The 26423-nt window shown below is 36.7% G+C and overlaps 1 protein-coding gene across 4 annotated transcripts; it reads left to right on the top strand.

Annotated features, from left to right (window-relative positions):
• Nucleotides 1-1172: 1172 nt before the first annotated feature.
• LOC104108499 (uncharacterized) lies at nucleotides 1173-24717 on the top strand. 4 transcript variants are annotated; one of them, XM_009617556.4, is made up of 15 exons: nucleotides 1173-1242; nucleotides 1464-1551; nucleotides 2306-2407; nucleotides 2518-2612; nucleotides 2712-2933; nucleotides 3075-3334; nucleotides 8032-8185; nucleotides 8788-8897; nucleotides 9003-9090; nucleotides 21151-21486; nucleotides 21563-21637; nucleotides 21913-22523; nucleotides 23389-23497; nucleotides 23598-23777; nucleotides 24180-24717. In XM_009617556.4, the coding sequence occupies exons 5-15, from the start codon at nucleotides 2769-2771 to the stop codon at nucleotides 24354-24356; spliced, it is 2265 nt and encodes a 754-aa protein (XP_009615851.1). In that variant the 5' UTR covers nucleotides 1173-1242; nucleotides 1464-1551; nucleotides 2306-2407; nucleotides 2518-2612; nucleotides 2712-2768; the 3' UTR covers nucleotides 24357-24717. The 4 variants fall into 4 exon arrangements, with proteins under 4 accessions (XP_009615851.1, XP_009615850.1, XP_009615852.1 ...); XM_009617555.4 differs by having other exon boundaries at nucleotides 1242-1383; XM_009617557.4 differs by lacking the exon at nucleotides 1173-1242 and having other exon boundaries at nucleotides 1255-1551; nucleotides 2727-2933.
• The last annotated feature ends 1706 nt before the right edge of the window (nucleotides 24718-26423 follow it).

The raw sequence follows: 26423 nt of genomic DNA, 5'->3' as shown, positions 1-26423 counted from the left end.
AGGGACTTTGCATAATTTCAAATAAGGAATGTTTTAATAACCACTTTTTTAGTTGATTTGAAATTCCTAAATATTAGAAAAATAATTAATTTATAATTATAATTTTATCCAATATAAAATCTATTTTAAAGGGGTAAAAAAGGCGAACAATATTCGATAGAGGTTTCGTACTTTTAATATAGTATAGATATAGATAGACTAGAGAGATATTGAATGAAATTCTAAAACCAAAAATTAACTTGAAAGGAATAAATAAAAAATACAAAAAAAAAAAAAAAAATTGAAGAAAATGAAGTATAAAGAAGCAAAACGCAAGTGTGAAAGCAAAGTAAGAATTAGAGGACAAAACTCTTTGCTTTATAGTTTGCACTTTGCAAACAAATGTCTAAAATGTATTTGTTACTCATTAGTAAATTATGAAATTAAAATAAACAATTAGAAAGAAAAATTTAGCTTTTAAGATTTTTAGTTTGAAATTTACTAGAGTTAACTTTTGGATATTTAAGTTTAAAAAAACTATTAAGCAATTTCAGCTCAAATTTGAAAAATTTCTCGGGGCTGATGTCCCAAATGAATACTTAGAACGTTGGGACTTATGCCTAGGCAAACGCTCGGAATGTTGAGGCTTACGCCCTATGGTACTTACGCCCCGCCAGTATACTTCAGTGCGTTTGGTACGTCTCGCTCCAGGGCTCGCCCAGAAAAATTCCTTTAAAAATACTGATTAAAGTATGTTCAATTCTTAAAAATTATTTAAAGTTTAGTCAGTTTTCACAAACTTTAGACTGAACCTAAAAGCATTGCTATTTTCTTATTCTTCTTCTCTTTATTCAGATCCTCGAATCAAAAGTTGGATTCTACAAAAGCCTAAATTCATACTCGAGGGTCTAAAGCTTTAAAACAAGACTTCAAATTCAGAGCTCACGTATGGATGTAGGCGCTGCAAAAGCTTAACTTCAAACCTCTACTCAAGGTTTGAATTTGAACTTCAAGCTTAGGCGAATCCTAACTTCATAATCGTAATACTTAACTTGAAAACTTGAGACTCGCTATTTTCAACTTCAAACCGGTATGTCTAAAGTTGATTCATAGGCAATTAAACTTTAAAATTATAAATTTCGGCTATTCTTTAAATAGGGGTCCTAAAATGGGCTATTTATGCACTTCGCCCCTTAACATAACTAATTTGGGCCAAATCGTAGTCTATTTGGCATCGGGCCTACATGAGGCGAAGACTGTTAGGTAGACCTCCAGCTTTCTACTTCCTTTCTCGAAATTCACCTCGGAAATTTGCAGAAAAGAGTCAGAAAAAGTGCACTAAATAAATTACTAATAGTTTCAATTCAGATGCTTAACAGCCTTAACTAATTTTCAACGATTTAGGTGAATTTATTCATTAATTTTGTTAATTTTTGAATTATTTGAGGAAATGTTTGTTGAGGATCGGAAAGTGTGTGTTTTAGGCATGTGATGATGAAAGAGAAGAACCCAACAGCTGCTGCTGCAACTACTTCAATTTTCAAGAAAGTATTGTTGAATTGTTCAGCTCAGGTTTGTCCAATATGGGTATCCCTTAACTTCCTTTATTCTTTTCATTGTTTGTTTGTTTGTTCTTAAATTTTATGCATGTAACTAAAGAAATAAACTTTTTATGTCCCATGGTAAATATCAGGTTTGTCCAATATGGCCTGGGTATCCCTTAACTTCCTTTATTCTTTTCATTGTTTGTTTGTTTGTTCTTAAACTTTATGCATATAACTAAAGAAGTAAACTTTTTATGTCCCATGGTATATATTTGATGTTTTCTTGATATCATTTCCTTTCATTGTTTGTTTTTTCTTATATTTTATACATAAAGAAGTAAACTTTATTCGTCCTTTGGTGAATTTTTGATGTTTTCTTGATATTCTTTGGATTTATATGATCATGTATACTTGATTTGTTATGAGTAGGATAGTTCAAAGAATTATGACATAAAAAAGATATTTGGTGGGTGGGGGTGGGTGGTCTCTCCTACAAGACTTTGTTACATGTCAATTGAGGCTTGTGGTAATTAGAATTAACTCTAGTTTCAGAAAGGTTGAAAGGAGGAGGAGGATGATTTTTTATGCGTATCTTAAATTATGACCTGATGACCTTCAGATAATGTAGGAGATGAATTATACTTAAAATGAGACCCGCCACCTAGCTGATCCTCCTGGTGGTGTTTCAATTGTTTCCATAATCCTTTTGTCAGAGATTGAGGAATATTGAAAGCACCGGGATCTTTTAACTACTTATTTCTATTGCTCTTCATAAAACACAGGCGAAAGTGTACGGCAGTTGTGTTGCGGCAAAGGTTCCAGAAGTAGAACGTGATATGTGTTTAAAAGAATTCCTTGAATTAAGGAGCTGCATGCAGAGTGTGGTATGATAAACTCACCATCATTATTTGATAAAGAAAAGTTCTCAAAGTGTGTACCACAGGTATTATGTCATTCCTTCGTTTGCCTGATGTTTTTCTTGTTTATTTAACAGCTAAGAAGAAAGTGTTGAAAGTTGAATAGTGTGTGTGTGTGCGCATATCAGAGTGAAAAGCAGCTGTTGTTGAAAGTTAAATCATCCATGAAAAGGTTTGACGTTTTAGTTGTTTTTGAAGGATGGTATTGTTCGCTTAATTATAATGTTTTAGCATATAACTCGTTGCACCATTATTATTTTCTCATTTGCAGTTTGGCATAGTTTAGGTGTTTCTCAGGTCAGTAGTTCTACATAGGGGGAAGTGAAACATGTCAGCAAAAGCATCTTCTTCTCAGCCTTCTGGTTTTGGTAGTTCTGGTGCTCTATCACATGTGTATATCCAGTATCCACCCTTAAGAAGCAACATCCCAGGAGCAAGAAATAGTTTTTATGATGATGGCACGAAACAGCTTATTGTACTCACATTTGATCAGGTAAAATGCTGAGAAGGAAAGATGATCTCAAAATTTATACTTAATCAAACATGGTCGGCATTGACGTTTTGACGAATGATACTGCAATATTTCTTTGCTGCCTCTTATCATTGAACTAAATAGCGGTCACTCCTTTTGCAGGTTTTTTCTTGGAAAACAGTTCCATTTGATCCAAATGTGACCCCGTCCTCTGATTTAATAGGCGAAGGTCCAGTTTTGTCCATTCGATATTCTTTAGATTTAAAGCTTTTGGCTGTACAACGATCCCCTCTTGAGGTTCATATCCGGAACAGAGAGAGTGGGGATACTTTCAGTCACAAGTGCAGGTCTGAATCAGAAAGGATTCTTGGATTCTTTTGGACAGATTCTCCGACGTGTGATATTGTCTTTGTGAAGACCAGGTATATAGCACAAATACTTATCTCTTAAGTTTCTTGTCTTTATTGGCTTTCAAACATAACTATTTGATTACTTCATGGTTCTTAAATGTTTACCCAACAAAAGAAAAAATGGATTTGCATTAGTAACTCAAGCTACTTTTTGTCTTTCTGAAATTGGCATAATTGACTTTAAAATTAACCTCCTCAGATTGATCTTTATGATATTCGGTATATTCGCATGTTTAGTTTGGATATATTTACCTTATTTATTTCAGAATTTAGTCATTTTCATACTCATAACTAGAGTTTGGTACAAAGAGAAAGGAGCACTTTTCAGCAAACAGCTGACAATTGTTTAATGAGGCAATAATCAACTATCTAGAAATCAGTTTCAGAATCCAAACTAAACAGCCTGTTATTGTGAAGCCTGAAAGAATGTTTGTTATTGTTTAATGGAGTTGGAGAATAATGTTGCAGTTCATAGTGGTTTTGGGTTTAGAGATAACGCTGAATCAATTGACATGGAGGGAAAAATAATGCAGTCTTTGGGGATAAAAGAAGCAGATTGGCAGAAATTTGAGTGTATTGCCTCTGTTGCAGAGAAGCAGTATTGTTGATGGATCACTAAAGTCTAACCTTGAGGTGATGAGTTTGGCTATAAATGCAAAGTTTGTGGTCAGTCCCGAAGAGCCTCTTTTTCCCTGGGAAGAATTTGATTCCTTTTCCAAGTGGGTATGGGCGAAACTAAAGTTTCATATGAAATAAAGTTGCTTGGTTAGGCAATCTGCAGTGAAGGTGGGAACGCCTATTCTTTTTGGAAAATGGTGAAGAACCTTGGGAAAAAAGGAAAACAAGGTCTCCCGTGGTATTAGCCGAGGTGCGCGCAAGCTAGCCCGGATACCATGGTTATCAAAAAAAAAAAAAGGAAAACAAGGTTTGAGTACTGATATTCCTTAGTGACTTGCTTGCTTTACTGTCAAGGTTGGAATGTATTGTGAAGTTGAGATGTGCACCAAATGCTGACACGGATTATTCTACTATAAAGTGAGAACTCCTTCTAAATGTTCAATCTATGACTGGGCTAATGGGCTGCTTGTGTTTGTGTGAAGACGCGATGCTGGTAAGTTGTTTGAGAAAGTGGGAAAGATTATCTCTTTATATATGTAAAGGAAATAAGTATAAAGATGTGCACCTTGGTTTACTTGTTGGCAGATGATGAAATATATTAATACGCAATCTCTAATAAGTTGTTGATTAGCACGTGCTTCGGTACTGATGAAAATGTTAACCCTGCCCGGATAAGTTGAAGCATTTTCCTGAAGAAGAGCAAAATTTTGCTATTAATTCATTATCATCTGTTATAGATGGGTTATATGAGGCAAAAACTGGTATAGCCCAAGTTGCTCGGACTCGGGTGCGGGTATCAGATACGGGGACGGATCCGAGTATCGGATTCGGCAAAATCTAAATTTTAAGATTCGGGGGTGCGGATCCGGATATGGATACGGGTGCGGGAATTCGACTAATAAAAAAAAGAGCTATAAAAATATTGTAAATTTTGAGAGATATTCAATCTGTGAAATACTTACATGAATATTGTACAATTCAATCTTTCATTCTCCAAGATGGACATTATTCTTTCATTGTTCTAAATCTGTTTTATTTTTGATTTTGAGAAATCAAAATCTCAAATTTTCTCCCAAATTTGTCGATGGACTCCGGTCAAAGTGTCCGAAGTCAGTTGACCGTATCCGGGACGTATCCCGTCCCCGTCCCCATATCCGTCCCGTATCCGGACGGGGACGGCACCAAAATCGAAGAGTCCGCGCAATTTAGGTTATAGCAGAAAGAAGTTTCCACAGATGAAGGAGAATGGCTGCATTTGTCGCATGTTTCTAGTTTTCTTCTGTTAAATTTAACACTCTCCATTTGCTAGAGACCACAAGTGACCCAAAAATGCAAACTTGGAGGACATTTTATGTTCAATGTGAAATTTGAAGGATAAAGTTAGATCAACTTTTAAACTTAGGGGACAATTTTGGTCATTTTCTCTTTTACGTGGTATTAAAACCTTTTGTAAGCCTATTCTCAGATCCATAGCTCTGCCTTTAGAGGTCACCCCTCTGCATTTAAAGCATCTCCAACGCTGCTGCATTTCTCCAAAATGCAGTCAGTTTTTGCCAAAATGGGCTCCAATGCTCCCCCATTTTTGGCTGCAAAATGGGGGATGAATAGTGTTACTCCAAGTTTGGAGTGACACTATTCATCTCTTCCATTAGTATTCATCATTACTTTATTATTATTGTTATTATTTAACTCTTTTAATTTATGTCTTCATATATACCTAATTATGTTTATGTAATATTTTTAGAATATTAATTTTACATCTTAACTTTGGCGTATAATTTTGATAAATTAATTTTCGTGCATTTATTATTTTTATGTAAAATTGTAAGTTAATTTTATTATAAGTGATAATTGTACAAAAAATATACAATCATCTCAAAAAATGAATGGTGCAAATATAAAATATTAGATGTATTTAATTATCTTGTATCTCAATGATTTCACTTTTATTTGAATTATCCGTTAATATATATAATCTATAATATTTGCTTACAAATTATATTATTTAAAAATTTATGGTATAAAATAATTTTATATTAAATGGTTATATAAGAAAGGAATATAAATTATATGTGATGAATATGTAAAAAAGAAAAAAAGATAGAATTCTTTAATAGAAATAAGAAAATAAAATTTAAATAAAAGATAATAATATAATATTGAAGAGGGAGAAGAATATAAAATGGAATATTCTTTTTTGGAGTAAAAAATGGAGTAATGGTTGGAGTAACTTTACTCCATTTTGGAGTTTACTCCATTATGGAGGAGAAAATGGAGGCAAGGGTTGGAGATGGCCTTAGTGTTCATGTCTGAACCCCAATTTCGGGTTACACATGCACAGTCCCTCATGGATTGTATAAGGGCGTCCAAAGGGGTTTATAAAGGTCTGCGCCTACTCCACAATCTCCACCCATGGCCTTAAGGTGCTATGTTGGATGCCTAGATTCTTTCACATAATTTGCACATTGAATTTGTCTAAATGTGAACTTAAATTTTGAGTCGTCAAACTTGGTCCAAATAATGCTATGACCGAATTATAAAATGCAGTAATATCATGAAACTTATTGGACTGGACATTATGGTAAATATGATTACAACACCGAGCATGGATGAAACATTATCTTGAAATAGGCGAACACATTCCATACCTGTCGGACCGAATTTTAAAATGCAGTAATATCACGAAACGTATTGGACTGGACATTATGGTAAATATGATTATTACACCAAGCATTGGTGAAACTTTATCTTGAAATAGGCGGACACATTTGCATGTTTGTCAGATAACTAAACTGCACCTTAGTAACCCCCCCCCCCCCCTCCAAATCCATAATTTATTCCCGTAACTACCTTTTGTCTCAAGCTATGCAACCCCATCCAACTAGAAATCTTGTAGCATCACTCTGTGTGCCTAGTAGCTAATATTCGCATTGAATGATAATTAATTCGTCCTAACTAGTTGTTCACTTGTGCTTTGCCAGCAACACTCACTCTGTATAAATTATTTAATTTTCTTTTGCTTAACTAAAATGAAAGCGAAAGAGTTCAATTGTTCTAGTGTAGAAAGGAAAAAGAAATAGTGCTCTAAGGAAAATGAAATTTTTAATGAGCATTGAGAATACCTTGCTTTTAAATAAAAGGAAAAAAAATGATTTAAGGATGCTTAAAAGGTTTCAGTTCCTAAACTAAAGAAACAAAGTTGTTTAAAATCAAAGTAAATACAAGTGATAACTTATATATACATGAGTAATTATTCGGTATAGATATGCTAAACCTTAAGTAAGTTTTTCGCATATTCTTAAATATCACGAACCATTCCACACAAGTACGTCAAGGCAAATGAAGATTACATGTAACATAGTTATGAGGACATAGAAAGAGAAAATTATGGGCGTGATTGATAGCACAGATAAAGGGCATACATGGGATTAGAAATTGTGAAGTAACTTAAGACTATTGACAGATTATAAATGGGGAGCAAGGAAGAAGAGAGAATATGTGTCGGATGGGGAGCCTTAAAGCAACGGCAAAGTTGTCTACACGTGACCCATAGATAACGGGTTCGAGCCGTGGAAGCAGTCATTGATGCTTGTGTAAGGCTGTCTACATCACACTCCCTAGGGTGCAGTCCTTCCCCGGGCCTTGCGTGAACGCGGGATGCTACTTGCACCGGGCCTTTATCCTCTTTAAAAATCTTTGTCCACATGAGCATTTTGGTAGATAATTACTGAAAAGCTTTTATGTATTATATTTGATTTTCCTGTGGACAAGGTATTGGTAATTTTGTTGTGTTAACGCTTAAGTGAGAAAAAAGGTTTCTCAGAGGTTAAGTTTCTGGGAAGTAGAATGCTTTCTACTTAGGGAAAAGGGTCAAATTTGCCCTTGTACTATCCGAAATTGAGCAACTTTGTCCTCCATTAACTTTTGGTCTAATATTACCCTGGCCATTAGGAAAAAGTATCATTTTTGTTCTTGACCCCTAAGGGAGCTCAATTCCAAACAAGCTTTGCCATTAAATTACTAAAATATATATGATTTTGAACATTTTCAACATTATTGGCATGCGTCTCTGATCTAGATCGCAACTGCAGTGGACTGGAGTTATTCTCATGCAATTTTGAATCAAGATCACTTCAATTGGCAGAGACTAAGAAACTGAATGTGAGCTGGTATGTCTATACTCATGAAAGTAGATTGGTGCTCCTTGCCTCGGGAATGCAGTGCAAGAGCTTTACAGGATATCAGGTTTATTTCTAGTCTTTCGTGCCTTTTCTGTTTAGATCTCTAGCTTGTTGGGATGAAAATACATTACATCACCTTTGCAGAATTCAGCATGATTGTTGACGATACATGATAAATACAATGAAGCAATTGTTAAGAAGTCTCTGGATAGTGGATAGTTAACTTAAACAGAGTTTTTTTTTTGCTTTGGTTGGTTTAATAATCTCTAGGACGATCAAAATTATAGTGGGGTTGAATAGTTTACCATCCTAGTCTTTAAGGTTTCTCATGATTGGCGGTTTCAAGCTTAAGCTTCAGAGCTGAAGTATATGAAGCTTCACTGGTAGGAAAGCACTATCTGTTCTCCAAGGAAGAAATATCCATGTCTTCACCTTTCAGGATAATTAGTGGTTATTCACATTTTATGATAAGCCCGCTTTTAGCTGAATTCTTTTTTATAAAGTGAGATCTTTTCATTTACTCGGCATATCATTTGTCCTATTATGCCTTTTAAGATTAAAATAGATGCAATCCTTTGTGTTCAGAATTCGTGAGATGTGTGGCATTCATCACTGAAATCCTTTTGATTTTGATAGTTTGACGTCAGTTTTGATTCTGTTTTATAGATTTCATCAGTGGGAATAGTCCGATTGCCGAGGTTTGACATGGCAATGGCAAAATCTGAGTCAAATAATAAGCCTGTCCTTGCCGCAGAAGACATTCATATCGTCACAGTGTAAGAGCTTTTCCTGTTTTCTTTCCTTAAGTGAGATCTTTCACCTAATCTTCATTAAGTAGATTTTTCACCTAAATTAAGATATGTTTCCCTGTTAATTCACAGTTATGGTAGGATTTACTGCCTGCAACTTGATAGAATAGCAATGCAGCTCCATTGTTACAGATTTTATCGGGATGCCGTGATACAACAGGTAAGCTATTACCAACACCAAGATATGCGTATATTTGCGCAATATGTCATAGCATTCTTGACCCTTGAGATTTAGAAATTACTTTGAAGTAGTAGTGGCTATAGAGATAGATTAAGAGAAAACTAGTGCTCTATGATTATGGTATCTGATTGTTCTAATACTTATAAAAAATGGTACTGATGATTCTAATTATGTTAGAGACAGTGTTGTAGCTTCTCAAAATAACAGAAAGGTCTAAATTTGAATACGCTTCTTATAACTTATGGATAAATAAGCTTATACACCGATCAAAAAGAAGAAGAAAAAACGCTTATACACCAATCATTTGCTGGAAGCTATTTCCAGTGAACTATGTCATATCTATTTTAAAAAGCTAAATGGTAGTGAATATTGGGCTGCTAAAGTCCAACATATCCACAAGATAAGTATTGCAGAGATGCGGATGCTAAGATGGATGGGCGGTCATACAAGATTAGATAAAATTAAAAACGGAAAAGGTCCAAATGTGTCCCTTTACTATCGGAAATTAGTTATAAGTACCCTCCGTTATACTTTCCTTCACTATCTATCTATCCTTACCGCTACCCATTTTAATATTTTTGCCCCCACAACTAACAGACTCGTTTAATAAGACACGTGGCACAATATTAAACAACTTAAGCATGCCCATTTACCCCACCCGTTCAGCCCTGACCCGATACCCCCACCTGTCATGTCCAAATGAGTTGATCTTTCCCTTCCCATCTTCCACACCTTCCCCTTCTTCTTTTTTTCACAAACTTATACCTTACTCCCATTTTTATCTCTCTGTACATCGAACGATTATGGTGATATACTTAGTAATTAATAAAAAAATCTCTTTCTCTCTCTGTCTCTCTATCTCTCTTTTTCTCTGTACTCCATCACTTAAAAATGGTGATACAAAATCTCTTACATGATGCAAAAACCAAACTCAAACTACCAGCAGGCACCAGGTAGCCACAAGCTACCAAGAGCTAATTTATCTTCAATTATCTAAATGGGTAAGAGTCAAAATCAGTTTTTGTTTTGTTTTCAGTTACCCTAATTCAAGACTCATGAAAGCATTTCAATTTTGCACAATTTCATTTTTGATCGGTAACTTTTAGGAAGTTCAATTGGATCTTCCCATTTGGAGGTTCTGAGTTGAAATTTGTGTGGCTTGACCAATATTTCGACAACGTGAACAGTGGAGGTGACGAGAAAATGGAGAGGAGCAAGGGCGGCCAAGCCGAGGAATAGGAGAAAACAAGTAGAAGAGAAAGAACAAGAGCAATAATTATGCATTTGAGAAAACTAAAAATTAATTTCTCTGATTTTCTATTGGAATTTAGAGTTCTATTTGGGGGATAATGAATACGATTGCCTGCAGCAAGTTTCTTGATTTTGAGTGAAATTGGCATATTGTGTTAAGGAGATGCTGGAATTATGAATGGAATTGACCGAGATTCTACGAGCTTTTGGTATGAGTTTGTCATTGGGTGGGTATGAGGAAGAATGGATGGAAGGCATGTTGAAGATGATTATAGCACATTTTTTAAAATTTTATGATACCAAAAAAAAAAAAGAGGGCACACAGTGTAGTCGGATTTGGGAGGAAAGATCCGAACTTTGATATGGGTAAGCCATTTAATCGGGTATCAACAGATAGTTGCCACGTGTCCGTTTGAAGATGGGTCTGAGTTGTCCGTTAGATTGAGGGGTAAAAATATTAAAATAGGTAATGGCGAGGGCAAATACCTTCGAAAAGTATAACGAAGGATACTGATAACTAATTTCCAATAGTAAAGGGGTATAAATAATCCTTTTCCGAATTAAAAATGATCAAATTTGCCGGAAGGTGCAAGTAGCATGCATTGAGGACAAAATGAGAGGTCACTTGAGATGGTTAATGGTTTGGTCATGTCTTGCATTGCATTACAGAAGCATTAGTCTGTAGGTGTGAAACTATGGTAAATGAAGGTGTTAGAAATGGACGAGATAGACGTAAAATCACATTGAAGTAAATTGTCTTGAAAGACCTACAAATCTTTGGAATCAATTATCAATGTAGACTTAGTTAAAGATAGAGTACAATAGAAAAAAAAGATCCATATAGGTTATAATTACTAGATAGGAATAGTCTTTAAATTTGTTAGAGAACTTTTTTTGTTATTAATAATTTTATTATTATTATTATTACTATTATCTATATATATATATATATATTTAACTTATATTCACTACTATTATTTTATTTTGATAATGATATGAGTTGAGTTTAAAGAAAGAAGTGAGGATTCATTTTCCCGACCCAAACATGCTTTCACCGTCAACTTAGGTATTTTATGTATATATGATCTAATATTGTTTGCTGGCACTCATGCTCCAAAAAGGTTGAATGGTGCACTAGGTTGAAGGTTAAGTTATTTACCCAAAGGAATAGGGATCGATTCCCACTTAGTATTTTTTTTCTCCTTTCTTTTGTGGTGCATCCATGTTTTAGAAATCCTAGATCCGCCTCTGAATTAGGAGACCCTAGTTGCTCAAATGAGGCTGAGTTTAGTGGGCATTTTCTAGATTAGAAGGCAATAGTTTCCGTTGATTGTGAATAGGTCACCCAAAACTATTGTTATCCCGTAGTTAGAGAAATCAAGAAGTTAAGTAGGAATAGTATATCATTATCAGTGCGACTGGGTGTCCCTTACTTAATGAGAGAAGGAATCCTTGAAAGTCTCAAGGGCTCTAAGAAAAACTGCTCTCGGGTATTCTCAAGCTTTTTACTTCCTTCAACAGCTTATTTGTGATGAAGTTATGATTGTCCCAATATAAAGAGGAATACAAAAAGTAGAAAATCTCACACAAAAATTTGGTTTTCTTCAAAGACTATCTAGTCAGAATCATAAGTGCTCCAAAATTCACAAAATATATCACTAAAATGGACTAAGTTATTGTGATCCCATCAAAAGTTTTACTGTGTCTTTCCTTCCGGATAGTCCACACGAGTCTGTAGGTGCCTACTTCCTGTGCTCTATCCCTCCTGAGAGTCCAGCTTGACAAATCTTTTACTATGGCTGACATTACCATTCGATTTCGAGCAGGTTTCATACTATGCTCCATAACCAGTGTGGTACCTGATAGTGAAGCAACATATAGTTTAATTTTATCCCGATAGCTAGCTCATGAAATTATAAAATAAAATAAAAAAAACTCATGAAAGACCAGCTTATGTGAACTCTTTTCCTCTTTCTCAAGTTCGCAGTTGTTACATGCTGGTAGCTATATAAAAGAACATACTTCTTTTAGGTGCTCTTAGACCCACTCCGAACAATGGGAAAAGTCTTGATCTTCCTCACCAGCAGCTTATGATAGAAAAGACTTCAGCATGAATAGCTCTTTGCTATATATCCCTTCCATGTCCGCATGTTTAGATCCATGAATTACCATTTTTTCCTTAAAATGATTCGATGAGATTTGTTCTCTTCTATTTGTCAATCTTGCGAGTTTTCTCTAGGTCTTAGATTCTATAGCATGTGTCATCTCTTACAATTTAGTTTCTTAGAAGTACAAGGATGGTCACTTATGATAGAAAAGACTTCAGCATGAATAGCTCTTTGCTATATATCCCTTCCATGTCCGCATGTCCAGATCCATGAATTACCATTTTTTCCTTAAAATGATTCGATGAGATTTGGACTCTTCTATTTGTCAATCTTGCGAGTTTTCTCTAAGTCTTGGATTCTATAGCATGTCATCTCTTATAATTTAGTTTCTTAGAAGTACAAGGATGGTCTCCCCCCCCCCCCCCCCCCAAATTCCTTAACTCCTACCTTGATAATGGCCCTTTTGTTTGGGTCATTCATCCCAGTGTTGTCAAAGGTGCGCTTAAGCCCTGAAGCGAGGGGAAAAACATGTTGAGCGCTTCAGTGTCGTCATGAAGGCTCTAAGACATACTTTTTCATGCCAATGAGTAATCCTAAAGAGGTGACACTAAACTGTAAGAATGCACGAGAGAAAAATCTATTATTGATATTCTGTTTAATTATAATTAGGGATGGCAAAAACAACCCAAACCCATGTAAACCGCCCAACCTGCCTAGCATTTAATGGCTTGGGCTTGAAACATTTTTCTTGATGGGTTGGTTTGGGCATAACCCATCTAGACCCGTGACAAAGTTTAGCCCAAATTTAACCTGTCAATACGTAATGAAGATTTTGCTGGGATTAGCGTTTTCTGCTACAAAGTAGTACCTTTTTGGCCCACCAACAATCATTGAGTGGTTGAAACTTAAAATAAAACTAATCAAGACAAAAAAGAGTCTTAAATATATTTGGGACAAAAAATTATTCGAGAAGAATCAATCATTGAAAAAGCTATACTATTGGAAAATCCATTTTTAAATATCCGCAGTTATAAATTCATAATAATTGCATTCCTAAAAAAAAATTATTCTTTTTTGGTGGAGGCTATAACTAGTGAGAAAGAAAAATATGTATAATTTAATTGTTGCTTGTTAAATTTAATTCTACTTCTAAGCCATACACTTAGTTTCAGGGGCGGATTTAGGGGGGCGGAAGGGGGTTACTCGAACCCCTTTCGCCGAAAAATTACACTATATATATAAGGCAAAATCTGTTTTTTACCTCTATATATTATGTTTTGAATCCCCTTGGCATAGCCCAAAAGCATAGCTTGGTGGTCAAGGGGGTTTAAAACTTTTGTAAGGTCATTTGTTCAATTCCCACTAGCTACAATCTTTTTTAACTTTTTCCTTTTTTGAACCCCCTTAGCGAAAATCCTGCCTCCGCCACTGCTTAGTTGATATTGATCACGAGAGAGTTTTGTTAATTATTCGTGATTAGCATTGATTCAATAACTGTTGAAATAGAAAAAGTTTGTGATGAAGTATTGGCATGAATCGGTAAAACGTAGAAAGTAATTATGCTTAATTAGCGATAATTTAGTATTTCAAAAATTTGTGACGGTAATTTTAGAAAATTTATAACTTTTGGTAATATATATGAAAGAACAAAAGTTGGATCAAGTTGGGCGGGTTGGGTTATCACCCATTATTTATCCCATCTTGACTCAACCATCTTAGCCCATGTAATTTTTGGGCAGGGTTGGGCAATGACCCATTTATTGGCTCAGCCCATTTTGACCCGCCCAAGTTTAGCCCAAATAGCCCATTTTCCACCTCTAATTATAATACAGTGAGCCCTATTTATACAATACATATCATACTCCTATTCTATGTGGGACTAGGACTAATTCATATAATATACATAACTATCTAGCACTCCCCCTCAAGCCGGTGCATACAAATCATATGTACCGAGCTTGTTACATATGTAACTAATACGAGAACCAGTAAGGGACTTGGTGAAAATATCTGCAAGCTGATCATTCGACTTCACAAATTTTGTAGCAATATCTCCTGAGAGTATCTTTTCTCTGACGAAGTGACGATCAATCTCAATGTGTTTAGTTCTTTCATGGAACACCGGATTTGATGCAATCTGAAGGGCAGCTTGATTATCACACACAAGTTCCATCTTGCCGATCTCACCAAATTTCAACTCATTAAGCAAATGTTTGATCCGAACTAGCTCACATATTGCCACAGCCATTGCTTGATATTCTGCTTCTGTACTAGATGAGCAGCCACATTCTGTTTCTTGCTCTTCCAAAACACCAAATTACCTCCTACTAAAATACAATATCCACACCTAGACTGTCTATTAGAAGGTGATCCTGCCCAGTCAGCATCTGAGTACCCACCAATTTGCTTATGGCTTCGATGTTCAAATAATAATCCTTTGCCTAGAGCTGATTTTATATATCGAAGAATGCAGACTACTGCGTCCCAATAACTATCACAGGGAGAATCCAGGAACTGACTTGCCACACTCACAGGAAAGGAAATGTCAGGTTTAGTCACTGTGAGATAATTTAATTTACCAACCAACCGCCTATATCTTGCAGGATTGCTAAGCGGCTCCCCCTGTCCTGGTAGAAGTTTAGAATTCAGATCTATAAGAGTGTCAACAGGTCTACAGCCTGTCATTCCTGTCTCCTCAATAATGTCTAAGGCATACTTCCGTTGTGAGATTACAATACCTGCGCTAGACTGAGCGACTTCAATACCTAGAAAATACTTTAATCTGCCCAGATCCTTAGTCTGAAAGTACTGAAAGAGATGTTGCTTCAACTTAGTAATACCATCCTGATCATTGCCGGTAATGACAATATCATCAACTTAAACCACCAGATAAATACTGAGATTTGAAGCAGAATGTCGATAAAACACAGAGTGATCAGCTTCACTACGGGTCATGCCAAACTCTTGAATAATTGTGCCGAACATACCAAACCAGGCTTGAGGAGACCGTTTTAGACCACAGAGGGACCAGCGCAACTGACATACAAGGCCACTAGACTCCCCCCGAGCAACTAAACCAGGTGGTTGCTCTATATAAACCTCATCCTCAAGGTCACCGTGAAGAAAAACGTTCTTAATGTCCAATTGATAGAGAGGCCAATGGCGAACATCAGCCATGGATAGAAAAAGGCGGACTAATGTTATTTTAGCCACGAGAGAGAAAGTATCATTGTAATCGAGCCCAAATATCTGAATATACCCTTTGGCAACAAAACGAGCCTTAAGTCGATCAACCTAGCCATATGGACCAACTTTGACTGCATACACCCAACGACAACCAACAGTCGATTTACCCGAAGGAAGAGGGACAAGCTCCCAAGTACCACTTGTATGTAAAGCAGACATCTCGTCAATCATAGTCTGTCGCCACCCTGGATGAGACAATGCTTCACCTTTAGACTTAGGGATGGAAACAGAGGACAAAGATGATACAAATGCACAATGGGGTGATGATAGACGATGGTAACTTAAACTGACATAATGGGGATTAGGATTAAGTGTGGACCGTATACCTTTCCGTAGTGCAATCGGTTGACTAAGAGGAGACAAGTTCGCAGTATTAGCAGGGTCAAGTGCAGGACGTGAATCAGCTGGGCCTGATGCTGGGCGCAGACGACAATGATAAGTCAGGAGTGGTGCAGCTGTAGAAGGTTGAACTGGACTAGGTGGTGGAACTGGAGCTATAGGTGGCAGAATTGCAACTGGAGCTGTAGGTGGTGAAGTTGGAATTATAGAGAAAGATGAATGGGAGATAGTGACTGAATCTCCAAGAGATGAAACTGGTAGCACTTCAGAAATATCTAAGTGATTACCTGGACCTGTGAAGTTTGATTGGGTTTTAACGCTAGAGGTCAGCAGAATAGCATCGATATCTCTTTTGCGTTCTCGAGTAACCCAAAAATCCGCACTTAAGAGCATGAGGAGCTAACTTATCTTTTCCTAGAGTAAGGTTATGAACAAAACACGTGCTCCCTAAGATACGAGGTGGAAGGGAGAACAAAGGTAAGTGGGGAAACATGACAGAGAATGGAACTTGATTATGGATGGCTGAAGATGGCATACGATTAATAAGATAGCAAGATGTAAGAACTGCATCCCCCAAAAACGCAACGGAACATGACATTGTATGAGTAGAGTCCGAGCAGTTTCAATAAGATGTCTATTCTTTCTTTCAGCTACCTCATTTTATTGGGATGTGTACAGAGAAGATGTTTGATGAATAATCCCATGAGAGTTCATAAATTGCTGAAATGGGGAAGACAAATACTCCAGGGCATTATCACTACGAAATGTGCAGATAGAAACCCCAAATTGATTTTGAATTTCAGCGTGGAAGATATGGAAAATAGAAAACAACTCAGATCGATTCTTCATAAAAAATATCCAAGTGTATCTAGAATAATCATCAATGAAACTCACAAAGTAGCGGAATCCTAAGGTAGAACTAGCCCGACTACGACCCCAAACATTTGAATGGACTAAAGTAAAAGGTGACTCTGCTCGATTATCAAGACGCCGAGGGAAATGGGAGCGGGTATGCTTACCGAGATGACATGACTCACATTCTAGAGTGGACAAGTGAGATAAACCAGGTACCTTTTTTCTGAAGTTTTGACAAACTAGGATGTCCCATCTGTTTATGTAATAAATCTGGCGAATCAATAACATGACAAGTTGTTGAAGGAAGACAAGATGTGAGTCCATGTGATTTTGCAAAGATAAGGTAATAAAGTCCATCTGATTCACGTTTGGTACCAATGATCCGCTTTGTACTGCGTTCCTGTATAAAAACAAGGTCAGCAAGAAATAAAATAGAGCATTTAAGTGATTTGGCTAAGCGACTTACGACTATGAGATTAAAAGGACTACCGGGAGCATACAGAACTGAATCTAAAGGTAAGAAAGGAAGTGGACTTGCTTGACCTATTCCAGTTGCCATGGTTTGAGAGTCGTTGGCCATTGTGACTATTGGGAGAGATTGAGAACATGCAATAGTAGTGAAAAGAGATTTGTTATCAGAAATATGATCAGATGCACTTGAATTAATGACCCAAGACTCTGAGTTGAAGATTGGGAGACACAAGTCGCGCTACTATCTGTTTGAACAACAGAAGCTATCCCTGAATATGTATGTTTATATGCTTTGTATTAAGGAACTCAATATAATCCGGTAGAGAAACCATCCAACTATTCATAGTATTGGATTCCATACAACCAATTTCTCAAATTCTTGACTACAACTTGTATTGGTTAACCTTGGAATGCCAAATCATTTTTTTTTTTGGGAAAACACTGTTCACTCGCCGGAAAATAAAAAAGGTTGTCGGAATTTGATGAAACTTGAATGGACAGACTCAGAATAACGTCTTGAGTAATCAGTCCAAAAGGAGCTTCGTCGGAAATTGGCCGGAAGGTGGTCCACGTGCCGGCGCGTCGATAGATCTCGCCGGAAAATCTCACTCTGGTCGGCGCGTGACGGCATGTGGATGGGATTTTTCCGGTGGTGTTTTGTGGGTTTGGTCGCCGGAGGATGGAGAACATTGTGGTGTTGGTTTATGCACAACACCGTAAAAAAATGGTTTTGACTCAAACAACTTCTTAAGTCACCGGAAAATTGCACGGTGATGACTGATTTCTTCCCGGATGTCGTTGGAATGATGCACACCGATAATTATCTCACCAATGCTCTGATACCATGTGAAAATTCACGGAAGAAAAATCTATTATTGATATTTTGTTTATTTATAATACAATGAGCCCTATTTATACAATACGTATCATACTCCTATTCTATGTGGAACTAGGTCTAATTCATATTATTTACATAACTATGTAACATAAACAATTACTCCCTCCGTTCCAGTTTATGTGAACTTATTTCCTTTTTGGTCCGTTGCAAAAAAAATGATTCCTTTCTAAATTTGGGAACAATTTAACTTAACTTCCAATTCTACCCTTAATGAGAAGCTTTTATAACCACACAAATACTCTGGACCCCTTTTTGACTTGTTTAGGACCACAAATTCTAAAAATCTTTATTTTTTCTTTAACTCCGTGCCCAGTTTAACAGGTTCACATAAATTGGAACGGAGGGAGTAATATTTCACTTTATCGTAATTTGTTTTTTCAATTTCTTGGTTCATATTCGTTATTCTTGCTTATAATTATTAATCTTGGACTACACATACGTATTTGTATTTTTTTCTCTATTTGCAACTTTTTTCACTAAAGCCCACGCTTTATTTGTACTTTGCGCTTAAAGCCCCAACAGACCTTAGAGCTTTTTTGCGCTTTTCGCCTCTTTGATAACACTGCTATCCCTCTCACGTTTCATGTAATGATTTTAATATCCGTTAACTACTATTTTTCCTATTCCCCATCCTTAATCCCTCCCTCCTTCTTTCCCCGCCTTCTTTCCCTAAACCTTTTCTTATACACCATAAATAATGTTCCCCCCTCCCTTCATGTCTTCTAGTCAACTCCCGCTCTATTGCTATCCTCACCTTCCCTCTCCTATTCCCCACTACCTCCTTTGGGTCATATTCAATGTCAAGTAGAAGTTTTATGGCCCTATCCTCCTTGCCCTCAAAAGTAATACCCAAAAATTCCCCAAAATTGAGGTATTTGTTCCCTCGCCAATTCGGACAATCTCGAACCACGTTGTTTGGGCCCACTTGGACTTGGCAGCGACCATTAGTGACTCGGCAATATCCCTGGGAGGCCGGTTTGCGAGATTAGAGGCCAACGGAGAAGGATCTTTAAATTTTAGAGTCTGCCCACAGCTGCCCTCCACCTTTCTCCCCCAGTTAAACAGATTTGCCTCGGTTTCTGCATGCTCCAAGCTTTAATTGACTCTCATGGAGGCTCCCATCCTTGATCTCTCCCTCCTTCCTTCCCCTTGATCCATCCTTAACCTCCCTTCTTTCCTCTACGTTTGATATCGGTTCGATTTTGGTCCTTTAAACCATTTGGTTTTTGGGTATTAAGGCAGTTTTGGACTTATCGAACTGATTCATCCTACTCAACCAACCCGTTTCCCTTATCCGAGGTCACTGTAGTACAACAACAACGAACCCAGTGTATTCCCATAAATGGGGTCGGGGGAGGCCAGTGTGTACGCAGACCTTACCCCTACCTTATAAAGATAGAGAGGTTGTTTCCGATAGACGCTCGGCTCCCGAGGTCACTGTAGTCCTTTTTGAAATTGGCTCCATCACCAATTTAACTCTATAACAAGTAACACCTCCCCTTTTGTGAATGCCTTTTGCAAAAACTGAAAAAGAATTTCAGTTTTTCAATACAAATGCCACCTAAATTGAACTTGCTGGAAATTGCTGGATTTTTTTTTCAGAAAGTAGTCAAAAGATTTTGCACAATGGTCTGAATCGACCCTCGAGCTGCAGTATGGAAAAGACTGGAATGGCTAGAAAGTGAACGATTCCCATGGAAAGTCTACATTAGTGGAATAGGGTTCCAACCACCAGGAAGTTTAAAATTAAGTTGGAGTTGGAAGAGGAGTCCACCACCAAGAATCCAACAAAGTGGATTTGAAACTAACTGAGGCAGACTACACTCATTGCATAATGACAAAGTCTAGGAGGTTCTGGCGGTGCATGATGGCACATGAAGGGTTTGGTAGCATTCTTGCGGGGTGTGGAGGGTTTGACTGAAGCCCTAATCTAACATCTCCTATGCCTTCTCAAACTTTCTAGTTGTCTTTAGCTTATTCTCTAAGGTTTCTGACCAGATCATTTGGCTCTTCCCATCCGCTCTTGATCTGACGACAAAAATGCTACTCCCTCCGTTCCAGTTTATGTGAACCTATTTCCTTTTTGGTCCGTTCCAAAAAGAATGACCCCTTTCTAAATTTGGAAACAATTTAGTTTAAACTTCCAATTCTACCCTTAATGAGAAGCTTTTATAACCACACAAATACTCTGGCATGTTTACCACCACAAGTTTTAAAAGAATTATAGCCATACAAATATTCTGACTTATTTAGGACCACAAATTCCCAAAGTCTTCACTTTTTTCTTAAACTCCATGCCCAGTCAAACAGGTTCACATAAATTGGAACGGAGAGAGTAGTATGTTAATTTTCTATAATCTGTATAAATTTGTGTGTGTTGCTCCTAATTTGATTTTTACTAGTGATGCTGAACTAGTTCTTAGGAATGGACAACATTCAGGTGACCAAGTGCATCAGAATGTATTTTATGACCAAGTGTAGGCAGAAATGTCTCTTTTAAAACATTTCTGAGAGGAATATGGTGTATCTGATATTCATGACATTCTATTTTTTCATCCCCTTTTTTGGGTTTTGTTTAATTGAAATGGTGTCTTGTTTTTATTTGCTCTTACTTCTAGTTCATCTCTGGAGCTTCTTGTCCTTAAAACATATATTGGTCTGCTTTTTGATTGTATTAGAGAGGTTGGCTTTCTTCTAGAACTTGAGGGCGAACAGATGCTTTAACGTAATGAAATAGGTTAAAGTCACACTTTGGGGGATTTCATGTGGTATTTGCTCTGCTTGCATTTATTGGCAGATACCAACTTTTATTTAATATTTGTCTGAAATAACTTTTCATTATTCTCTGATGACTCCTAATTGTACTTCCAGGGTTCTTTGCCAGTTTATTCCAACAAGATAGCTGTCAGTGTGGTCGACAATGTACTGCTTGTTCACCAAGTGGATGCGAAGGTGGTTATTATATATGATATATTTGCAGATTCTCGAGCGCCTGTATCTGCTCCACTTCCATTATTAGTTAGAGGTTTCTCTAGAGCAAATGCTGCAGCCTCTCAATTGATGGGCCAAAATGTTGAAGGTCCGGAGGGAAAGGACTCAAATCATGGTGAAACAGTCATCTATTCAGACGAGTGGGTATTTCTTGTTCCGGACCTTATATGTGATATTGCCAATGGAGTTTTGTGGAAGATCCATTTAGACCTGGAGGTAAATTCTGAATCTCTGATTGCTAGTCAATATCACGATATGGAAGTTACTGTACTACTGTCTTTATCTTTTGCAGGCCATTTCTGCTAGCAGCTCAGAAGTGCAAACAATCCTTGAATTTTTGCAGAGGAGGAAATTGGAAGCAAAAAAGGTCTCATCTTTCGGTTCTAATTTCTTTAATGCAGCTGCTGCTTGCTCACATAGAAATGTTGAATTTTCCTGTTTTATGCGTGACATGTTGTGTTACAAAATATAATGGGCGATTTTCCCTGGTTTATTTGTTGGGATAGAAGCAGTTTCACCTTTACTGAAGTTAACTCCATCGAGACATTAATACTGTTGTATCAATAATACCTCCCAAAAATGTCTTAGTTGAATATTTTGCAGTGAGTTAATATTTTCACCATCTGAATTTGTCTGTTTCAGGCTAAACAGTTGTGTTTGGCAATTGCTCGGACAATTATTCTGGAACGAAGACCTGTGCCCATGGTCGCGAGGGCAATAGATGTCTTAGTGAACTGTTTCTCTCTTTCAATAAAAACTGGAATATATCAGGCAGGATCAAAAGTGGAGAGAAGTTCAACAGCCAGTGGTTCTAATGTTAACAGTGCTGTTGGCGAATCCATCAATCAAGCAGATGCATCTGAAAGGTCACTAAAACAAGAAAGTGGTAGTGGCATGCACGACAAGTCTATTGTCAAATCCTCTTCCTTTACTTCAGACTCTGAGGACAATGTTAGCTTTGCACCAAATAGAGGCAAATCTAAAAATGTCAATTTATCTAGTAGTAAACAAGATGGAGGTAACTTGGTGGGCACAGATATTTCTTGTGCTGAAGCTCAGCCTTCTGTTATACAACCTCAAGCTCCTGGACCAGGTAGCACTCCCCTAAGAACCGATGAGCAGCAGGAGTCTATGGTAACTTCTGCTGCAATATCCCCTGATGATCTGTGCAGCTTTGTGTTTGCTCCTGTAGAGGAAGAAATAGCCGGTGATTCGTCTTACTTGGTTGCTGTCATTGTTGAGTTCCTACGCAGGTACGCTCTCTCGGAGCTATCTCATAAATAAGTAACTGCCTTGATGCCATCGCTATCTAATCACATTTAGAAAGAAAGAAAAAATTTGAATATTACATTCAGTAATATAGGATGCAATAATTCTGCTGTTAATAAAAGATAGTTCGTCTGTGAGGATCCATTTTTGACCCCGAAAGAAATATACAAGACTTTTTCAATGGAAGTTTTGAGTCAAACCAAACTTACCTCAACAGTAGGTCACAGGTATTTAAATGATCTCACTTCTTCCCCTTGCCCCCTTTCTTATACGTTATTATCCTTTTTAAGAAGTTACCTACATTATATCCATATTGTTATTTTCAAAAAAGTTTTATAATTTATTCCAGTTTATGTATTTGTTTAAAAGAAAAGTTACTATCTGTTTTCTTTTTATGTTGTTTTATGTTACAAATTTACTATTAGTCTAATGCTTGTTCAGGAATATTGTTACAATGCTAACATGATCTTGATGAACTAGTAATGTGGATGTTTGATTGATAGTCTTAAAAAATAAATGATTGCCAATTAGTTTTTAGTGTCGTTAAAATATTCAATCCTTTTTGGATCCAAACACTCATTGCTTTTCAGAAAATTTTCCGAAAGAAAACTTACTAAGAAAAATTTACCACCAAACTGTTCAAACCCCATCCAAAATTTCTCCTAAAATATAGGACTCACCTTGTCTATAACTAAATCCTCATCCGTCTGAACTGCTACAGTTTTACCATGTTCTTACTGCTGGTAAAAGGACAAAAAGTTGCTTGTTCTTCTTTTTGACCAGTTATCTTCTTTTGATGCATGGACTGTTCGTTCTGTATCTTATAGATCATGTATCCATTCTTATCAGTGCTAACCTGGAAAGGTTGAAAGTGCCTCCGAATATTTATATATTGATGATACAGCTGCTAGCACGGAATGAAAATTATGCGGAACTTGGATTGTTAATCATGAATAAGGTTAGCAAATCTTGGTAGTGTGTATTTTAAGACATGCCAAGAGTTTGTGATAAACACTTCATATGAGCCCGACCCTAAACTTGTATTTATTGTGTTTCAGACAATTGAGCCCTCAAAAGAAGTTGCAATGAAATTATTGGCGTCAGGCAGGCAGAATTTTCAAACAAAGAAGTTGGGCCTAGATATGCTCAGAGAGCTCACGTTACACCATGACTATGTGTTGCTACTTGTTCAAGATGGATACTATCTTGAAGCTTTACGTTATGCCCGGAAAACTAAGGTATTCTTAAGTTTCCCTGCATCCGCTAATTCCAAAACCTAACCGTCAATCCTGTCAAAGAACTAGAATAATAAAGATAAAATGAACCTTGAGTTCAGCTCTTTCATATGTGCATGCTAAGTTTACATGTGCGAAAGCCTGAAGGTTTCATTCTTTTAAGTCTTCTGTACTTGATGCCAATGTTGGATATGGGATTGGTTTGTTGAGATTAGCACACTACACCTGCCTGACCACTTCAACTGTACTTTACATCTATTGATACACTGTTTCACTAATGTGCCACATAATGTGGTTTCTGACTGGGCTTTATCTTCTGTTTCTGTTGTGATTTTACTCTATACAAACTTGAGAAAAAAAATTCTTGTACGACTGAGGATTCTGACATAATTGAGTTTTATTCAGGTGAATACTGTCCAGCCTTCATTGTTTCTTGAAGCAGCTTATGCTTCTAATGACTCGCAACACCTGGCTGCAGTTCTAAGATTTTTCTCAGACTTCATTCCTGGGTTCAATAGCACTACTGACCACCAAACATATAGCCGTTGTCTTGCTGAGATGAATTCAGTGGTTACTGCTTGAGGCCACCTCAACATAAATCAAGAAGTTGAACCCTTTGTTCTTCCTCGAAGACCAACCTTTTGTTCAGTGTCAAAGTTTTGAATGATGCAGGTAAATTTGTGCTAAACAGATTGGAACATGTATTAGAGAAAAAACTTTGAGGTGTTGATTAATAAGACATGAATGTAGTAATTTACTCTTTTTTTTCTTTTGAATTTCTAAGTTTTAGATTCTTTACCCTTTCGTCGGGTGTTTCGGGTACACATGAACCGTTGTGACGAAGAAAATGAAATGCATGTTTTATACCGTAACTCCATATTAGATGGGAAATCGACCTAATTGCTCGTGTACTCCCAGCAATAGTAAAGTGACCTTTTAACAACTTGCCTTTGTCCTTGACGTCTAATTGTACTAGTATATGTTGATATAGAACAAATTTTGTACAATCTTGTCTTTTGGTGTTGTAGGTCTATGGCTATAATGGAGGTGGTATTTTCTTTTTCTTTTTTGTTTACTCACTCATATTCGCCGAGTAGGTCCATGGAGTGAAATAACATGAGTTAGCCAAGGTAATTGAAAAATAGCCAGCATTTGCAAAGTCGTTGAAAAATAGCAACTACTTTATGTGGAGTTAAAATTTGGACCAAAATACCTTGGCTGAAACACCGGAAAGTTTCAACATACTATGCGGGACTATGGAGGTACTGCGTATGAACTTTCAACATATTGTATTGGAACTCTAGCACATTATGTTGGAATCTCATATATAAAAAATTCGGCTCAAGCATATTACGCTTGAAATTTTTTTCACACAACAATGGCTTATAACTGGAAAACATAACAACAATGTCTCCTAGCTGCAAAAGAATGGCTGCTTTCGCAAAAAGTAAACTTGGACTTCTTTCCTAAGCGGAGATTTGGTCTAGGGTATTTTTGTTCAGATTTTATTTTTACATGAAAAATGGCAAAATTTTAATTACTTTTAAAATTGTGGCTAGTTTTCAATTAGTTATTGTAAATCAGGCTATTTTTGATTTTTTTTTCCTTTCATGAAGGGGGTAAAGTTGTCCTTACTATCTTTCTAAGAGTTCGAACTCATGACTTTGTATAATAAGGAATTATTATACTTATCATACCTTACCTATGCAATCACGAAAGCCTCATAGGACTTATACTTATCATATTTTTGCAATCGCCAAGTAGGCCTAGATGAAGGAAGTCGTTGTAGATACTGAAATTTTAGCAGATCAAGATAAATCTGAAATTCAAGACGACTCTTGAAATATTAGGAGTCTATTAGGGTTACTTGGTGGCTACTCCACATAAATCCTGATTCATGCCTATAAATAAGGCTGCATATGTCCTTCAACAACGATCTCAGAAATTCCATAAACTCTCAGAATATGCACTCAAATATACGATCTCCGAAATTCCATTAAAATCTTGGAATATTCATTAAGAGATCAAAGGCATGTCAAATATGTTGCTTAAAGTTCTAGCAACATTCAAAATTTAAATGGAGTACTGCTACATGCTTCTTGATCATCAAATACATCAAGGAGATGTATATCATCCTATGTTCGAGAAATAGGCCGCTAAGGCCTTCGAATTACGGATAACGAATGGGAGAGAAGAATCAAGGGATAAACAGAGTTGTAACCCGCAATGTTTATCAATAAAATTCTTTTTTCTTTATAGTTGTTTGTGATTGCAGTTTTATTATTCTGCACAAATTTATTGCAAACAAATTGGCACGTCCAGTGGTACAGTTCTGCCCTTCATCTCTTCCTCCTGCAAATTGAAAACTACAAGTTTCAAGATTATCTGTTGTGATGGTCGGGTACTTTAAGTCTTGTCTTCAAGTTTCAGCAAGCCTACACCTCGACAAACCTTGAAGTAGGGGCATTTGTAGACACTGAAGTTTTAGCATATCAAGATAAATCTGAAATTCAAGACGACTCTTGAAATATTAGGAGTCTATTAGGGTTACTTGGTGTATACTCCACCCAAACCCTAATTCATACCTATAAATAAGGCTACATATGTCCTTCAAAAATGATCTTAGAAATTCCATAAACTCCCGCAATA

This window comes from Nicotiana tomentosiformis, chromosome 3 (assembly GCF_000390325.3).
Source record: "Nicotiana tomentosiformis chromosome 3, ASM39032v3, whole genome shotgun sequence".
Lineage (NCBI taxonomy): Eukaryota > Viridiplantae > Streptophyta > Magnoliopsida > Solanales > Solanaceae > Nicotiana > Nicotiana tomentosiformis.
Note: the sequence above shows the minus strand (reverse complement) of the source record. Positions and strands in the feature narration are given on the sequence as shown.

Coding starts and splice junctions, on each gene's coding strand:
- LOC104108499 (XM_009617556.4), top strand. CDS start 2,769: ATGTCAGCAAAAGCATCTTCTTCTCAGCCTTCTGGTTTTGGTAGTTCT. Junction 3,335..8,031: donor ATTGTCTTTGTGAAGACCAG/GTATATAGCACA, acceptor TCGCAACTGCAG/TGGACTGGAGTTATTCTCAT. Junction 21,638..21,912: donor GGAAATTGGAAGCAAAAAAG/GTCTCATCTTTC, acceptor TGTCTGTTTCAG/GCTAAACAGTTGTGTTTGGC.